At 37.2% G+C, this 18,565-nt stretch overlaps 1 protein-coding gene across 1 annotated transcript; it reads left to right on the plus strand.

The window, feature by feature from the left end:
• The first annotated feature begins 1,156 nt into the window (after positions 1-1,156).
• Positions 1,157-16,846, plus strand: LOC101312697. The gene is made up of 13 exons (XM_004292475.1): positions 1,157-1,749; positions 2,179-2,516; positions 2,828-3,476; positions 4,130-4,234; positions 4,889-5,078; positions 6,387-8,131; positions 8,672-8,884; positions 9,727-11,964; positions 13,034-13,143; positions 14,090-14,492; positions 14,566-14,880; positions 15,087-15,344; positions 15,666-16,846. Exons 1-13 carry the CDS (start codon positions 1,312-1,314, stop codon positions 16,770-16,772), a joined length of 8,109 nt encoding a protein of 2,702 aa, XP_004292523.1. The 5' UTR covers positions 1,157-1,311; the 3' UTR covers positions 16,773-16,846.
• Positions 16,847-18,565: the final 1,719 nt, after the last annotated feature.

The following is an 18,565-nucleotide window of genomic DNA, read 5'->3' on the forward strand; positions in this document are numbered from 1 at the left end:
TGTTATGCATCTGGGTGGGTGGGGATGAAAGTGGGGAAATAAGGTGGGGAGCAAATTTGTATCCGATTAACTCCATATAAGTCAGTAAACTGATATAGTTTGATTATGGATGAATGATATGAATATTGTTTAGTTTATTTCCTTAGATTTCCCTTGATTTCCTAGTTTTCCTTTTATAAATGGATTCTGATCTTAACAATTGGTATCAAAGCCCAAATATGGGTCTGTTTTCGGCGAAGTATGGTGGCGTTATTTTTCACGACTATGGTCTTAGTTCTTCCAATGGAGTTCCTTTTCATCTTCAATACCCATTTCAAACGATAACCAAGTTTTCACAGCCATATCATTACCCACCACCACAACCCAACCATTATGCAACCATGATCAATGGTTACCCATTCCTTACTGTAACTCCTCAAGTCTCTTACAATAATGCACAGATGTTCCAATAGCCACCACATATTGCTCCGCTGCCCTTTAACAGTAACACTCCTCAAAGCCTTTCTATTCCTCTTTACTCACAATCGAGTTTTCCATTTGTTCAGTACAATTCATCATACCCTAACTTTGATCACAAATATCCTTCTCCTCGGCGCGAGCCATTAAGAAATTTTAGACAGAAGGTCGTCATGGCAACAAAAACAAGAACTCACAAGAGAACCCGAAAACCACATATGCTCTGTGATGTGGGTAAGTACTGGTAATTTGAAGAGACAAGGTCTGATCGATGAACACTCAGATTCTTAATCGTCCTCGCCGAATGTTAACGACATTGTTGTGGCAACCAATTTTCAGAACAAAAACTTGGCATCTGATTATATTGAAGTTACCAAGAATGATTTTCTTTTCCAGAAAGACTTCATCCTGGGTTGTCGTGGTTCTGAAAATGTTGACATACAGGATTTTATGATTGGTGATTTATTGCAAGACTGTTCTGATTCGATTCCAATAATCAAGATAACTGGTGGTCTTTTGCATAGCCATGCGGATTGCCTAAAGGAGACTGCCATACATACAGAGTATCAATTTTTTAGTTTTCCTTTTTATAAATGGATTCTGAACGTAACATAATTTGATGGTGTTGGAGGCGTCGTTGCGGGGCTTCTTTAGGGATTCTGAACGTAACATAATTTGATTGGTATCAACTAATTAAAATGACCAGCAAAATTTTTATCTCCAAAAACCCTCGTGTAAGAAACAAAGCCGCTAAACCCTACGGGAGACGAATAAAAACGAGAGGCTAGACCGGACAACATAAAACCGAAGGCACTGAATTAACGAGTGTTGGCGCCAAATTAGTCCGGTGCCGCCATGTACGGCCGTCCTTCTCGCTCCTCCGGCGCCGCATGGGGTCAGGCCTCGTCGGTTCCTCAGCCTCTGAATCCTAATTTCTCACTCCAAAACCCCAACACTCCGTATCTCTACCCTATAAACCCTGCCTTTCAAGCTTACCGGAACTTCTCCCCCAACAATCTCCCGCCGCCGCAAAACCCTAGCTTCGTTCCCCGGCAGTTCTCCAATTCGCCGTTCCGGCCTCCTCCGCCTCAGATCTCCAATGAACTGCTGGAGAAAGTCGACCGCGCCGTGGCGAAGGCTCGGTCGGACCTTATTGCCGCCGGCGACGGCGTCTCGGCGTGGAAGGTTTCGCAGTCGGCGCTTATGATGCTCCAGATTGATGGCTGGGGCTCTTTAGGGTTTCAGATGCAGCAGGTGCCGTCTCTACAGCGTCTGATGTTCACTGAAGGCAAGGTAATATTGAAAATGGATTTCAGAGTTGATTGTTACTGTTAATCTGTTTAGGTCAATGGTTTGTGTTGTTGCAACAATTAATTTGGTGAAAAAGATAAGAGAAAACGTTTTGATTGCATGGAATGTACTGAATTCATCACTATAATAGATACTGATGTGGTTTTATATTCTCGATTTGAATGAGAGCTAGACTTTGGGTGATTATGTACAGTGTTGTTTGTCTTCTGTATTCACCTACTTTTAGTTGCTTAGGGAGCTGGAGGCCTGGAGTAATAGGCCCTTTGGCATAATAGAAGCAATCATGAGGAGCTAGCAACTATATGATATCTCTTGTTTACTTGTCAACTGTGAAGAATAATGTACATTGTTAAATTTTCTGTCTCTCGATTAAATCCTGCCTCTAATTACTTATTCTCTGTTGGGATATAGATAAATGCATTTATCCAGTGTTTTGTTGCGGTTCGAAGAATTTCTTCATTATATGATATGGAAGTAGCAATCTGCAAGAATGAGGGCATCGAGAAGTTTGAAGAGCTAGGATTGGGACCGTTGGTGCGACATCCACTTGTTTTGCATTATTACTCAGTGAAGTCTAATACTAATAAAGTTTATAAGATTACTAGCGATGAGATAATATCTTTACTCTCTGCCTACATGGATACCTGCAAGAACAAAGAAATTAAGATTGAAGAATTTTTAGATTTTATTGTAAAGAAGCGATCAGTTGCAAGCAAGGAAGAGCTTGGAATACGAATTCAGAGCATCGGGTATGTCACAATTTTTTTGTTTCTACATCTTGACAAAAATTAAATGATTACTATAAGCTGGTTTGGTAAATAGTGTTGCACCATATTTCTTTATAGATCCACCGAAAGCTATAGCAGTTAGTATTCTGTCAATGTTATGGATGTTGGGTTATAAGGGTAGCTTCCCTTCCCTTAATGAGCCAAGATTACTTCACAATAATTTGTAATCAAGTAATTTGAACTGTCCTTTTCAGGACACACACAAAATATGTTCCTTGAAATTATGCAAACATACAATGGTCTTCATTGAAGCAATTTTTTTATGATCACAGGATGCATATATCTGCTATCCGCGCTGTGAAGAAAACTGAACCGTCTTTCAAGCAAACATCTAAGAAAGATAAGAAGAAGCGTTACTTCTCATTGAAAAGGCAATTAGATGAACGTTTCAGCGACATTTCTCAGCGTGTTGAATCATTTTCCTCTGTACAGAAGTTTTGTGGCGAGCACATTAGGTTTGATTCTTCAAAAGACTCGGAGGCTGATAGTAGTGATGATGATGTATCTGAAGATGGTGATGAAGTTAATGACCATTCGACAGGTAATCAAGTTAAATTGTCATCTAAATCTGTTACAAGCTCTGACCGAGCTAGCAGATGTCCTTACCCTTCTGAACTAGAAGAGAAGAAACGGCTAGGATTGAGCCAGCTTTCACCAGCTAGTTGCTCCCAAAAGCAGAGTGAGAGTAATCAGTCAGCTAAAAAGAAAAGAAACTATGAAGATGTAAACAGTGCAATTTCAGTGCCTGCCAAATTGCGTAAGAGAGATAAGGTAGGAGAAGATGCTCCTCGAACAAAGAATGGCCGGAAAACCAATGAGGTTAGCAATTCGGATGAAAATGATCTCTCAATTACCAATACATGTTTGAAGATCTTCATTACAACTTGGAAGGAAGCATGTCGGGAGAACACTGTGGCTGAGGTATGTTCATCCTGTTGTTATGATGTGTACAGCTGACCAATGCATTTTACAGTGTAGTAAACACCTGTGTTTATCCATTTTACAATTTTTTTCCTGTTAACTATGAAAGACAGAATAATGCTGAAGTGCTTTTCAAAAAAAGAAAAGAAAGAATAATGCTTAAGAGAGCAATTTTTTTTAATTTATTTTTTTTTAGTTCTATGTTCAAACCACATGAATGGAGCACTTACCCATTGGACAGTGCTAAAAAGACCACATGACAATGGTTGAACGCTACATCATGTAGTCAAAACTGTGGTAGAAGAATAAACAAATTTAACATTTCTGCATAGCGTGACTGGCATTTAGAATTTTCAATGCAATATTTATTGACGTAAAATTAATGTTGAATTTGATCAATCTCTAACTCTTTGATGATAACATTATGGTAGAAAGTTTGCCTCATTCTCTGACTAGAAGTTCTAATATTTATAGTAAAATGGAATTGCTTGTTAATGTAACCGGTTTCTGGGAAGGCTACTTGTGAAGTGATAAGAGAGAAATCTTGGGAAAAATAAGTACATGTCAAAGTTAAAATTTTTGGCTGCTGTTTAATTTTATTTTTGTTTCTAAAACTAAATGCGTTCTTAGAATATGCCTTCTGTTTCTTGTAGGTACTTGATAGATTACTGCAGCTTAATAACACAGACGCTGAGAAGAAAACAGAAATCAAGTCAATGTTTTCCTTGGATCCATTAATTGGATTGTTAAATGTTGCTGTAAGTCATTGCGTTCCATCATCGGTTTAATGCCACAAGTGATATATCATTATTTTGTGGATATTTAACTATTATATCAAGAAGTTTTTAAAGTGTGAATAATAATATGGCTTATGTCATGCATGTATGTATTGTTCTGTACAAAAGTGTAGTTTATCTACATACTTTAATTTTAATTTTGCCTATGATGGACTGATTGAATACATCTCAGTCTCCTGTACTTTACAACTTCAAGAACCGTACGTTTGTATAAATAACTCCCTTGATGTCTCCATCTATGCCAAACAGGTTCAAATAAATATGATCTTTAATGAAATTGATGAAATTCTTTGGTGGCTTTTAGCATAAATCCTTGATTAGTAATCGGTTCAAATGCTTATTTAGTTATGTGGAAAACATACATACAATTGTACAGCTTCTTAGCTACATTTCCTTATAGTTTGATTTCCCATCTAGTTATTGAAAAGACTGCTGATTAATTTTATCGTTACAGATGGTTGAAAGTTGTATTAGGTACAATTTATTTAACTTATTACTTTTGCAATACATTTGTCTCTAAGATATATAGATTGACTACACAGGTGCAGTGCAATGCTTCAAAACTGTGATGGAATATATGGTCACTTGGCTGACATTGTTGCTTCCTTGTTGTAGGTCTCATCTATCAAATCCGGATTGTGGGATAGCATGTATGATACGTTCCAAACTGTTGGTCAGTTAACTGACAATCGTCCAGATAACTGTCCTGAATATGTGAACATAGATGTTGAACCAAGTATTAAAGATGAGAAGAGTACCAAGGATGCACCAGTCATTCCTGAACATGCTGTTGAGCACAGGCACAGTGAGTGACATTGGCTTCTCGTACCATTTGACTAGAACTAGAGTTTATTAAATTTAAGAAAATTTTGTATACTTAACATTCCTGCTTTCCACAAATTACACTAATGAGAAAAGGCATGCGTAAGATCCACTTTGGATTACCTTGCACATATAAACTTTCCCATGTCAAAACTTGCACTCCATGTGGAGCCTTGTGCTCCCTGGATCTGCCTGTTATTCTCCCGATGTTGGAGCATAACATACAAATCACTTGATAATTCTCCTTAAAAGTCCAATGTATCTCTTGCATTTGATCTAGCTGGTGAAAATAGCACAGTTTCTAGAAACATTAGTGTTACAGAGATGTTCCTGTGAAATGTTCACCACAACTTCCTAGAGATTAGTGTTCAGTCCTGATATCTGAAGAGCATATAATCTAAGTGATGCTGCTTTGAAAAGTCAGGGTTTGTGTATTTTAGTTAAAGGGTGGTGCTGCATTGTCTTCGTTGCATTTTTGGTCCATCTTTTTTTTTTTTTTTGATAAAATATCATTGTATTTTTTTTTTTTGTCCTTTCTTTTCTTTTCATTATTCTTGATTTGTTATACTTTTTTTTTGTTTTCTACTAACTCTGAGTAGATAACAGAATGTTGAATAAGTGAGTACCTGAAAGTATATCTTTGGATGGTATTTGAAATGTCAGTTATCCTATCAATATTTGTCATTGCTTAGTGTTTGGAAGCAAGAGCCGGTGCTTGATCTCGGTTATTGTCTTGTTTTGCAAAACTTACCTTCCTATATAAAAGTTCATGGGTCAGGACTGCCAGTATGTGCAAGGAAAACGATATGTCTTCTATTTTGTAGATCCACAATTGAGCGGAATTGAATTTAGAAATCAAATAATATTTGAACAGCTAACTAAGCATTCTGTACACCATCAGTTTAGTGCTTTGAAAAATTGTACAACATGAACCCTTCAAGTAGAAAGAAGAATAAATACAACTAGGTTCATCTTGGACTTTACATTATCTTCTGTATTTTGACTATTTGCTGGAGTTGAATCTTAGCTTAAGGATTTTAATTTTTAAAAAATTGTTTTTAGCAATAACCAGATGTGTTCTCTAGTTCAGCCGATTCTGATATAGTTCAATGGAAGAATACTGTACTATATTGGAAGTAGCCCTTTCCCTACCCAGAACCTACACCATTTCGCTGGCGAGTCTAGTTACTATGAGTACAAACCTCTTCATTCGTATACATTGACACCCTTTTTTATGTGTTCTCTCAGTAGACTTGTAAACCTTATGGTATTTTGTTATTGAATTTCACAGGTGTTTCTGTTGAGGACATAATCAGGAAACTTACGATGTATTTTGAGATTGATCAAGGTGTACATGGCAATGGTAGATCACTCCAGGAGAAAATATGTACCTTCTTGACAAAGCTTTGCAGTTGTGAACTATGGTTAGTGGAAGAATTTTCTGTCAAGGAGTTTAGATCTCTTGGTCATGGAGAGTTTTTACAGTTCTTAGAAAATTATGCAGGGCTACTTCCACAAGAGCTGTGCAAGTACCTGACTGATGATGTAATTGGGAAGTGCCCTTTGGAAGTCTGCATGCTTCAGCCCCATTTGGTTGTTTTACTATCTCAAGCGTTTAATAGTTTATGGGAGGATGAAAATATCACAAAACAGGAAATTATGTTGCTGCTTAGGAAGCAATTCCCATCGGTCAGTTTCAAAATTATTGAAAATGGTTCAGTAGAAGACTTTTTAAGCATAGTGGGAAAACATAAAGATGATGTGATTTCCAAATGTGTTCTATTCTCAATGGCATTAAATGGCACTAGCTATGCTATTGACTCATCAGTACATTACGAGAACGTCCTATTGAAAAGCATGACAGTGAGTTCTGACAGTTGCCAGAAAGATGTATCTGTTACATCCAAGGATGCAATTAAAGTCTTAGCTAGGGCACCAATGATGTCCGACTTAAACTTATGGTCACACTGGGACCTTTTGTTTGCTCCTTCACTCGGTCCTCTTATACCATGGTTATTAAATGAAGTTAACACAGATGAGTTGTTGTGTTTGGTGACCAAAGATGGAAAAGTCATTCGGTTAGACCAATCAGTTACTGTAGATTCATTTGTGGAAGCTGCCCTTCAAGGATCATCTTTTGAAACAGCACTGAAAATGTTATCTCTATTTTCAATAGTTGGAGGAGAAAAACATGTTCCTGTGCCCCTTTTGAAAATCCACATACAACGTGCATTTGAAGTCATTTTGAAAAATTTTGTAGATAACATGGAAGTACATCACGATAAGTATGGAAAAGCATTGTTTGGACAGCAAATGGTTGGTGAAGATGCTGCTGGTAAATTATCACACAGAGACTTACAGAAGACAGATATTGGAAAACCCATTATATCAAGATTTTTTCTTGAATGTCTTGGGTATCTTCCTGCAGAGTTTCGTGCGTTTGCTGCAGATTTATTGCTTTCGGGAATGCAATCTGTTGTCAAACATGCGCCTTCAGGTATATTGAGTGAGTGCAGTCAATTGGAGCAACGTATAATGCTTCATGAAGTTGGCTTGTCTCTTGGTATAGCTGAGTGGATTAATGATTACTACGCATGTCTTACCAATGATACCACTCAGTCATTCATGTCTGCGGATTCATGTACCAACGCCGTTGGACATGAAATGGGGTTAGGTTCAAAGCCCTTGCAAGATGTTTCAGATGCGTTTGACACTTCTGGAGGAAGCATGGTTGGATCTGTTAGGGAAGATGTGCAGGAAGTTGGATGTACTGATGTCTCTCTGAAGATTGGTGGTGCAGAAACCGGCAATGAGAGAGCTGGTAGTGGTTACACTCAACAATCTGCCAAAATTAGTGAACATGAAGATGCATCCGAGGTGATTGAGTCAATCAGAAGAGATGAGTTTGGTCTTGATTCAAGCCAAACAACTTCTGAAAGTATCATGTTGAAGAAGCATCATGCTCGTCTAGGGAGAGCTCTTCATTGTCTTTCACAGGAATTGTATTCTCAGGATTCACACTTTCTTCTTGAGCTGGTAAGGCTGCCTTTTCATTTTATATATGTATTTTGAATCTGGATTCTTTATTGTGGTTTGTGCAGTCATCTACCATAACGAACGGAACCATATATGAGAGTTTTGTTTCATTGTTTGTTTTGCTCTTCCTGAATATATCTTAGGCTATAACTGAGATTCCCAATGTTATTTTGTGGTTAAAATCTTTTTGTAAACACTCTTGGGTGACTGTTAGAAAATTTGATTAGACCCTGATTCCTTCCTAGTTTTATCAAAATGCCCAGGACCGGGAATAAAGTTGATCTTATTGTAGCACTAACACCAGTGGGCATGAATCTTCCAAATATTCATTTATAGTATGTATTTACTCTTGTTTAGTGATCTTTTAATACTCTAAAGTCTAGATTATTTATACAATGTTTATATGTTTGAGACTATATTTTTTTTTTGAGGACGAATATGTTTGACACTATTGTTGAGTCTGCAGATGAAATTAAGCCTCTGACTTATAACCTTTGAATGATTCAATTCCATACATTTTTATTCTTCTTTATTGTTCAGGTTCAAAATGCAGATGATAATACATACCCAACATGTGTAGAACCAACTTTAACGTTCATTCTTCAAGACTCAGGTATCGTTGTTTTAAATAATGAGCAAGGGTTCTCTGCTGAGAACATTAGAGCACTTTGTGATGTTGGCAGTTCTACCAAGAAAGGATCTAATGCTGGCTATATTGGGCGGAAGGGCATCGGTTTCAAATCTGTGTTTCGGGTAGGTCACAAAAATTACTCTAGTTTCTCTGATTGTATAATTTAATCCTCAATGAATTTCCCCTTTTTTCGTTTTGAAAATGAAGAAAATCTTATCAATACCCAAACTGTATCTTACATAGGATGGACAAGGAGATCACTTCTATAATACATGATTTATCCAAACACAACCACAGTCCCAATCGGCAGAAAGGAAAAATAAATTAACTGACAGTGGTCCTCCATTCTCACAAACTGGGTTAGAACAAAGGGATGACCCAAAAATTACTCTATCCCAGCATGCAGGTTGTTGTAGGATATATTTTGGGTTTTTAAGATCTGCTCTACTGGATACATGGTTATTTTGGGGTCCTAAAAAACATCAGAAGGGATAAATGGAATAGAATCTGTCATACAGAGTATTTTGTTTGCTGTCATGGTCCATCAGCTAGTCAGTTTTATTTTAATTTTTTATTTTTTTTCATTTTTCATTTTCCCGATCACCTGCACTATGTAGCAATTGATGAAAATGTTGCTGGGGAAAAGCTCAATCAGTTCTTAGTGTTATGTTTCTTACTCAGATTACTGATTGGAGTAGGTGTCTTACCCTAATCTAATGAGTAATCAGATTACTCAGATTACTTGGTGATATTCTTGTCATACTTTTATCATATTCATTGGGTGTGGTGACAAACTAGGGTGCAGATAGAATACCCCAAGTAATACATTGATCCTTAAAAATGATATTTGGTTCAGAACTTTTTATATAAGTTAAGAGGGGTATCTGTAATCAACTGTTCAAACTAAGAAAGTCAATTTCCTGTTCGTAGTACACTTTCCTTAATACATGTACATTTTGTGCAGGTCACAGATGCTCCAGAGATTCATTCCAATGGATTCCATATCAAGTTCGATATAAGTCAGGGTCAGATTGGATTTCTTTTGCCAACAGTTGTACCTCCTTGCAATGTTGAAATGTTCAGTAGGCTGACTTCTAGTGACAGTGATCAACTGGATAATAATTTCTGGAACACCTGTATTGTTCTTCCTTTCAGATCGAAGTTTTCAGATGGATCTGTCATGAAAGGCATTATAAATATGTTTTCAGATCTCCATCCATCTATATTACTCTTCCTTCACCGCCTCCAGTGTATAAAGTTTAGAAACTTGCTCGATAATTCACTTACTGTCATGAGAAAAGAAACGGTGGGAGATGGTATCGTAAAGGTTTCACATGGGAAAGAGATAATGACATGGTTCTTAATATCTCAGAAATTGCAAGCAGATTTTATGCGTAGCGATGTACAAACAACAGAAATCTCCATAGCATTTACATTGAAAGAATTGGAGAATGGTGTTTATGGACCAGATTTAGGGCAACAGCCTGCTTTTGCATTTCTTCCTTTAAGAACCTATGGCCTGAAGTTTATTCTTCAGGGTGATTTTGTTCTTCCCTCATCTAGAGAGGAAGTGGATGGAGACAGTCCGTGGAACCAGTGGCTTCTGTCAGAATTTCCTGGTTTATTTGTCAATGCTGAGAGGTCTTTTTGTTCTCTTCCTTGCTTTAAAGAGAACCCCGGGAGAGCAGTGGCGGCTTATATGTCCTTTGTTCCACTTGTTGGGGAAGTGCATGGTTTTTTTTCTTCTCTTCCTCGATTAATCATTTCTAAATTACGTATGTCGAATTGCTTACTCCTGGAAGGAGGAAATAACGAGTGGGTTCCTCCTTGCAAGGTCCTAAGAGGTTGGAATGAGCAGGCCCGTTTGCTTCTACCGGATTGTTTACTAAGGCAGCATCTTGGCCTTGGGTTGTTGGAAAAAAGTATAGTTCTGCCTGATCCACTTGCAAGAGCACTTGGTATTGCAGAATATGGACCCAAAATTCTGGTTCAAGTTATGGACTCCTTGTGTCGTTTGCAAAATGGCCTCTTATCAATGGGACCTGGTTGGTTAACTTCTTGGCTAAGTGAACTGTATGCAATGTCATTCAATGCTTCTGTGGAAACATCATTTGACTCTGGACATGGAATGGATTTGATAGAAGAGCTCCGAAAAATTCCATTCATTCCTCTTTCAGATGGTACATATGGTGCAGTAGACAAAGACCCAATTTGGTTACATTTTGATGCCTTGAGCACTGGGTTTGAGGATCAGCATGGACTTGAGTCTTTTCCTAAATTATATGCTAATCTTCGTATCGTAAGTCCTGCCTTCCTTTCTACATCATGTGCAGATATGCCATCCATGGATGTGACTACAGTTGACAAACAAATACGCATGCTTCGTAGAATTGGTGTCCAGCAGTTGTCTGCACATGAGATTGTCAAGCTACACATCTTGCCAGCTATATCTGATGACAGAATTGCAGGTAGGGATAAGAATATGATGACAGAATATCTCTGTTTTGCAATGGTCCACCTTCAGTCGACCTGCTCCGATTGTCATGGTGAAATGGAATACATAATCTCAGAATTACGAAATAAAGCCTATATACTAACAAATCATGGCTTTAAACGACCTGCGGATATATCCATTCATTTCAGTAAGGACTTTGGAAATCCTATAGACATAAATAAGTTGATAAATATGGTGGATATGATGTGGCATGAGGTTGACATCTCCTATTTGAAGCATCCAGTAACAAAGTCACTCCAATGTGGACTAATGAAGTGGAGGCAGTTTTTCCAGCAAATTGGCATTGTGGATTTCGTTAAAGTAGTTCATGTTGAGAAGGGATTTAACGATACGTGTAAAGACTTGATTTCTCTTGGATCAAATGTCACAGATTGGGAGTCCCCTGAATTGGTCGATTTATTGTCCCTGTTGACCAGAAATGGTGACAAAAAAGGCTGTCAATATCTTTTGCAGGTGCTTGATAGTTTATGGGATGAATGCTATCTTGAAAAGGCTACAGGCTACTGTGCTTCTAAAGATGTAGCAGATAAAAAGGCCTTTAGATCTTCATTTATAAGCTGCATCTGTGATGCACAATGGGTAGCTTCAACAATGGATGATGCGCTCCACTATCCTAGAGATTTATACTACGACTGTGATGCAGTGCGCTCGGTTCTTGGTCCGTATGCTCCATTTTCTGTTCCAAAGGTTCGTTTGAAATATTTTTACATTGAGTTAGTTCCCACTTTAGGATTTCTGAAGTTGTTCAGCCATACTTCGTAAGTCTTAACACAGATTCGTTGGATTAGGACTTTATAATAATCAGCATATGTGAATTTTACATCAATTCAGTCTCCTGTCCTGTTTTAAATTCTCTACTTTTCTCTTTGCAAGAGATCTCATGTGATCCTTATTTACCCCATTAAAGTTTGAATTATACCAAAATGAAGAATGAGAAGAAAAAAAATGTGGCTTGTGGAGCTGAAGTATGTGCTATGCTATAGCAGTTCATGTATGTTACTCGTGTGTTTATCCATTTCTAGGTATACATGACACATAAGGATCCCTAAAATTGTACAATTTGAAAGATTGCATGAGGGTCTCACAATGCAGTCTTGTTTCAATGATAATAACTGTCCAAGTTCTAGGCGTCTACATAGAGTCTGCAAAACATCAGCTAAATTGAGATTCAGTTTGCCAATCGCTTTCATTATGATAATTAACTAGATACCTTATTTCGGATTTGGCTGATGTTGGTTCAGAGAGCAGGTCCCAAAACATAGTACGGGCCGGACTTAGACAAAAATAAGTGATCCCTTTCTGAGGGTTTGTTGTTTTTAATTTTGTTGAACACAAATCCTTAAATTTCACAGCCAAAGATTTGGGTATGCTCCCTTTTGATAATCCCACCCAGAAGTCTTTATGGCCAACCTTTACGAGTGTGGTAGTTATTAGTCCCATTTGGATTCCTCTAGTACTTCTCTTTTTGTGGTAATTTATCTTCCTTGGAATAACGATATACATTTAGTAGAATCAGGAGATAGCTCTCTTTCTTATATTGAATTCTGTTTAATTGATTTCACATGTAGAAGTTTTGTATCTTTTAAAATAGTTGAAGTGTTTATATTTAGTCTCCTACTCTGAGTCTCCGACAATAATTTACTTTTGATTGTGCTTATCCATTTCATGAAATACAACTTTTTAGGTGTATGATAGTATCATGTCTCCTCTTCAAGCATTGTTTCATGCTATTAATTTTTTTTTTTCCTTGAAACAGATAGGGAGCACAAAGTTTGCCAGTGCTATTGGGTTTAAGACAGTAGTTTCTCTTGATGATGGTCTAGAGGTATTGAAACTATGGAGATGTGAGAACCCATTCAGGGCCAGGTATTCTTTTACCCATAGCGATCTTCATCGTTTATTTCTAAGTCCTCTCATTACCTTCTTTTTTTTAAGATTGGATTTATCCTGATTTATTGGGGTTCAGCAATATATTTACTGCTTGTAGAAGAAAGAAATTCCTGGTGCTTAAAACCATTGCTTTTCATTTGCTTATCAAGGCATTAGACCATGTTAGGGATTACGTCTTTCATTTAATTTTTTTTAATCCGTACATATTATGAATCTTTGCACACAATAAGAACCTTTGAAAGTCTGATGAGACCCCTATAATCAGGCCTATATTTATCTTATATGAGGTGTGGGGTCCAAGATCCAAATTCCAATATATGTTATATAGTATACCTTGCTAACTACTAGAGTTTCCCATCTCCTAAATGTTGTAGGGTTTGTCAAAAGGCATCAGTTTTGAGCCTGAGTCCGCAAGTGACCAGCATATCTAGTTCTGGGTATTAAAAACAATTATCCTGAACTATTTGATCTCCAGAGAAAGTACTTTACCTTTTTGTTTTCTTGCATATCGGATATTTGGGTTAAGTTACCCACTCGTTCGTCGTGGTTTGGGTCTGGCCATGATATTTTTATTCGTTGCTGGTTGAAACTTAAGAGTGTTGGGCTGGTTTGAAAGCTTTGGTGATCTATAATTTTGTATAGAGAGATGAAGGATCTTTGATGATTTAGTTTTTGTTTTAATTATGTATGCCATTTCCTATTGTTGACCATACCATCAAGCCCAAGAATCACATAAAATAAACCTCAATTTAAGTGCATAGTCTGTTGTTGACAGTGGCATTATCCATCTGATACCAAGTGAAACTTGAATTGACCCCAAAAAAAAAAGAAGTGAAACTTGAATCTTTATTCAGAGCTTATCTTTTATTTGTTTTGTCTGCACGATGCTGCTCATTTTGACACTGAATTTTATATCTTGCAGCATAGCGCAAATGTCAAAATTTTACACATTAATCTGGAATGAAATGGCTTCTTCGAAGCTAAGAATTGTGGAAGAGTTCCATTCCAAACCTTCTATTTTTGTTCCGTATGCATCTAGCTCAAGGCATGAGGATGTGGTGTCTGGTATATTTTTGTCCCCTCAGGAGGTATATTGGCATGATTCGACTTCTTTGGTGGACCAAATCAAGCATATACATCCTCAGTGCAGCTCAACAGGTGTTACTCATGGCCCCTTGATCAAGACACTGTGCAACTTTTATCCTGGCCTTCATGACTTCTTTGTTGATGGATGTGGAGTACCTGAGACCCCTCCTCTCCGTAGCTACCTACAGATTTTACTGCACTTATCAAAGGTTGCTCTGCCCTCGCAAGCAGCTAATGCCGTAAGTAATCATATATAGAAGAACGTTAAAACTAATGCTAGTTGCACAATAACTCATATGTTCCTTATCTCAGGTTTTTCAAGTCTTTCTGAAGTGGACTGATGGGCTGAAATCAGGATTGAGCCCTGAGGATATTGTTTACATTAGAGATTATCTTAAGAAGATCGATTGCATGGTGCTTCCTACTGTACATGATAAGTGGGTTTCTTTACATCCATCATTTGGTCTTGTGTGCTGGTGTGATGATAAGAAATTAAGCAAGCAGTTTAAGCATTTGGATGGTATTGATTTTTTGTACTTTGGTCAATTGACCAAGGACAATGAAGAGATTCTGTGTACAAAAATGTCAAACCTCATGCAAACTTTAGGGATTCCTGCTCTTTCACAGGTAATATATGTGCTATACCCAGGTGTGTGTACTTCATGCATGTGTACATGATCTAAGAAAACAATTGAACTTCAATAACTCATAATAATCTTTCAATTCCTATGCTTTGTTTGCCATATGACATTGTGTAATATATAGTTATGTAATCTAAATTAAAGATCCTTTAACACTTTAGTCACCTTTCTTCTTTGTCCTTTTATATGCAGGTTGTGACTCGCGAGGCAATATATTATGGTCTGCAAGACAGTAGCTACGAAGCTGGATTGGTAAATTCAGCTCTCCCATATGTACAGCGCTACTTGCATACTCTACACCCAGATAAATATTCTGAACTCAAGAAGTCTGGATTTGATATACTAAATTGTTTGCAAGTAGTAGTTGTTGATGAGCTGTACTATCAAAATGTCATAGAAGTTGCTGGCAGTGAATCCAAGAAGCGGGTTGCATGTAGTTGTCTTCTAAAGGTATGTTGAATGTCTATTATATATGTTACTGCTTTTAGTGTACTGCAAACTAACTGATTACAGGTTTATCAAAACCAAATATGTTATTACAGCATGCTTGTCTACTGGGCACTCTAAATCATAACATGTCATTTGTACATAACATGCATTGTCCAAATTTTGTTTGTTAAAAAGAAACAGAAAAATGTAGAATGAAATGTATCCTCCATATGTGCAGACTCTTCTTCTTTTAATCAAATCTATCAAATGTGGTTTGCAACTGGTTTATGATTTTGATAGATTTCTATCATCAGCTTTTTCCTTTTTTTCATGTTAATACAGGGTAGCATGTTGTATACAACCCGAGCTACAGATTCTCACACATTATTTATGGAGCTTTCTCGTTTGTTTTTTAATGGTAAGCCTGAACTGCATTTGGCGAATTTCCTTCATATCATCACAACCATGGAAAAATCGGGTTCGAACGAGGAGCAGATAGAGTTATTTATCCTCAATAGCCAAAAGGTGCCAAAGCTTCCTGATGGGGAATGTGTGTGGTCCCTTTCATCGTTGCACTCATTGACTGAGGATAATAAATCACTCCAGACAAGTAATACTTCAGCAGAAGTAAATGAACAAAACAGTTCGAAACCCAAAAGGAAAGCAGAAAACTGGCCGCCTGTTGATTGGAAAACTGCACCAGGGTTTGCTTACGCTCGTGCACATGGTTTTAAGACACAGCCACCAGCGTTACAGCCCTGCGGCGCCTTACCAAATAAGATGGATGGTGATTCTGAAGGAATTGTTGGACAAATAGATAATTCAGCTCACATTTCTGTGGATACTAGTTGGTCCTTGGAAGATTATTCAGCAGCTGGGTCTTTAGCTTTGGCAGACAATAATGATTTGCTAGAACATCGCGGTGAACATTTTAATGACACTTGCTTTCCTACTCATGTTGAATTTGATCCCATTAATCTAGGTCTTGTTTCTCACCCTCCAGACTTGGGTTCATCCAGTGTTGGCAAAAGAGAACAGCTTAGATATGGCACGCCCAATGCTTCACAAGCAATTATGACTGGGAGACTTGGAGAGCATGTTGCTTTTAAATATTTTGTTGAGAAAGCCGGCGAGTCAGCAGTTAAGTGGGTTAATGAGCACAATGAAACAGGGCTACCATATGACATAGTTCTGGGAGAGAACAAGGAGTACGTTGAAGTGAAAGCAACAAAATCTGCAAGAAAAGACTGGTTTGAAATATCAATGAATGAACTGCAATTTGCAGTTGAGAAAGGTGAAGCGTTCAGCATAGCTCATGTCATGCTATTAGATAATAATGTTGCAAAGGTCAGAGTGTACAACAATCTGGCAAAGTTATGCCAACTTCGCCGATTGAAGTTAGCTGTATTGATTCCTGTTCAGCCGAAGGAGTTCACCATTGTTTCTTAAACTTGACTCGTGACAGATTTTTGTGGTAGACATTAAACCTATATTAGGAGATGGACAGAATTTTTTTTTTTTTTTTTTTTTTTTTGGGCGAGGGAGATGGACAGAATTAGGGGAGGTCATTGTACAGATCATTAATCGATACGAGTTCTGAGAGTTCGCTTATCTTCCTCAATTTTGTGTAGTTCTTAATTTATGCATCATTGATGCATGGCGCTTCAAGCTTGGAGGTGAGATTATTAACATCATGTTAAACTTAGGTTCTTATTAGACCATGTTTTAAAGCGATTTTGTACGTGTGGAAATCATGAGTGGACGTGATAAAAATAGTGTCTCTGTCATCATCGCCTAGAGACTAATCTGGATGAGAAGTTCCCATTATTATGAGTTACCTGTGCTGTGGAACATCATGACTCGCTGCTCTCAGTGCTGCATAAAGTTAACAATCACATTGAAATCGAAAAAAAAAATATCACATAATATAAATCAAAAATTTATCTACCGTTTATCTGATCAAATTAAGCTGACCTAAGGAATACTTTCGGGAATTTCTTCAAGGTGAGCAACGTGTTTAGCTTCCTTGATGAACTTAGCTTCCTTGATGAACATGGTGACGACTAACGAGGATCATGACCTTTTTTTCGATTACTAAAAGAAAACATACAAACTAAAGAACATGACCTTTGCTTTCTTTTACATGATTCAATTTGGGATTATGGATTATTATCCCGTGCTTATTTTAAATGCACAATTTAATTGTGTAGCATTGGCCTTGTAGCAGAGAGAGAGAGAGAGAGTGTTTGTTTAAGGTCTATGATTTTGTTTATACATTTATAAGCTATATGTTTGTCTTTGGGTCCAATGAGAGGAGCAAAGCTTATAATAATGGAGAGACTTTAAATTTAAGAACATTCTCAGGGCACATCAAACATTAGGTAATTTCCAAAATTCAAAAAACTACAGTGTAACAGGAAAATATCCAAAATTGTGACTTTTCGTAATGTGAGCATAGTCCACTTGAATAGACACCTCAATAATCGCTAGTGTATGAAGTAAACTTCTTGGTGTAACCTTTTCAATGAGATGTTTTTTTTTTATAAAACTTTCCAATGAGATGTTACTAGAAATATGAAACGTCATATTACATCTTGTGTGAAACAAAAAATTATGGAGTCTTAACCTAGTCGTGTCTCATAATGATGATGACTCTCTTATCACAAGGTCTACTAGTTTTGATCATAATAAGTTTCGCAAACTATTGGTGACAACTATTTTATGCATGATTTGCCTTTTCATTTGTTAAGTATATATGTTGGGATAAGAAAACTTGTTTACTTATATATGTGCTAATGTCAAGTTGATATCTAAGAACACTGTTAAGGAAGATGTAATGTGTCACACCCCGAATTTTGGATAAATAAAGATTCCAAATTCAAGGCGTGATAACTAAAAGAAAAACAAACTTTACAACACTTTAGTTTTACAACTTGTGAAAGAATAATTTGAAACAGGTAAACCTCTCTCAATACTCACAAAAATCTAGAAGTAAACCAAAAGGAACAAAGCCTATCTGCCGCAGCCTCAACTCTGCTAAACCTGACCTGCAAAAACAACCTCTACACCATGGATTGGTGCACCGGGTTGTAAACAACAAACCCGGTAAGCTTTAAAAGCTCGTATGAGTAAATCTACAACAACAGACTCAACCCATAAGATAAAAACAAGAGTTCATGCATTAAAAAAAATAAATTCAAGAGAACACTTACAAGCAAGAGAAATCAAGAAGAAATTAAGAA

The sequence above is a fragment of the Fragaria vesca genome, linkage group LG2 (assembly GCF_000184155.1).
Source record: "Fragaria vesca subsp. vesca linkage group LG2, FraVesHawaii_1.0, whole genome shotgun sequence".
NCBI lineage: Eukaryota > Viridiplantae > Streptophyta > Magnoliopsida > Rosales > Rosaceae > Fragaria > Fragaria vesca.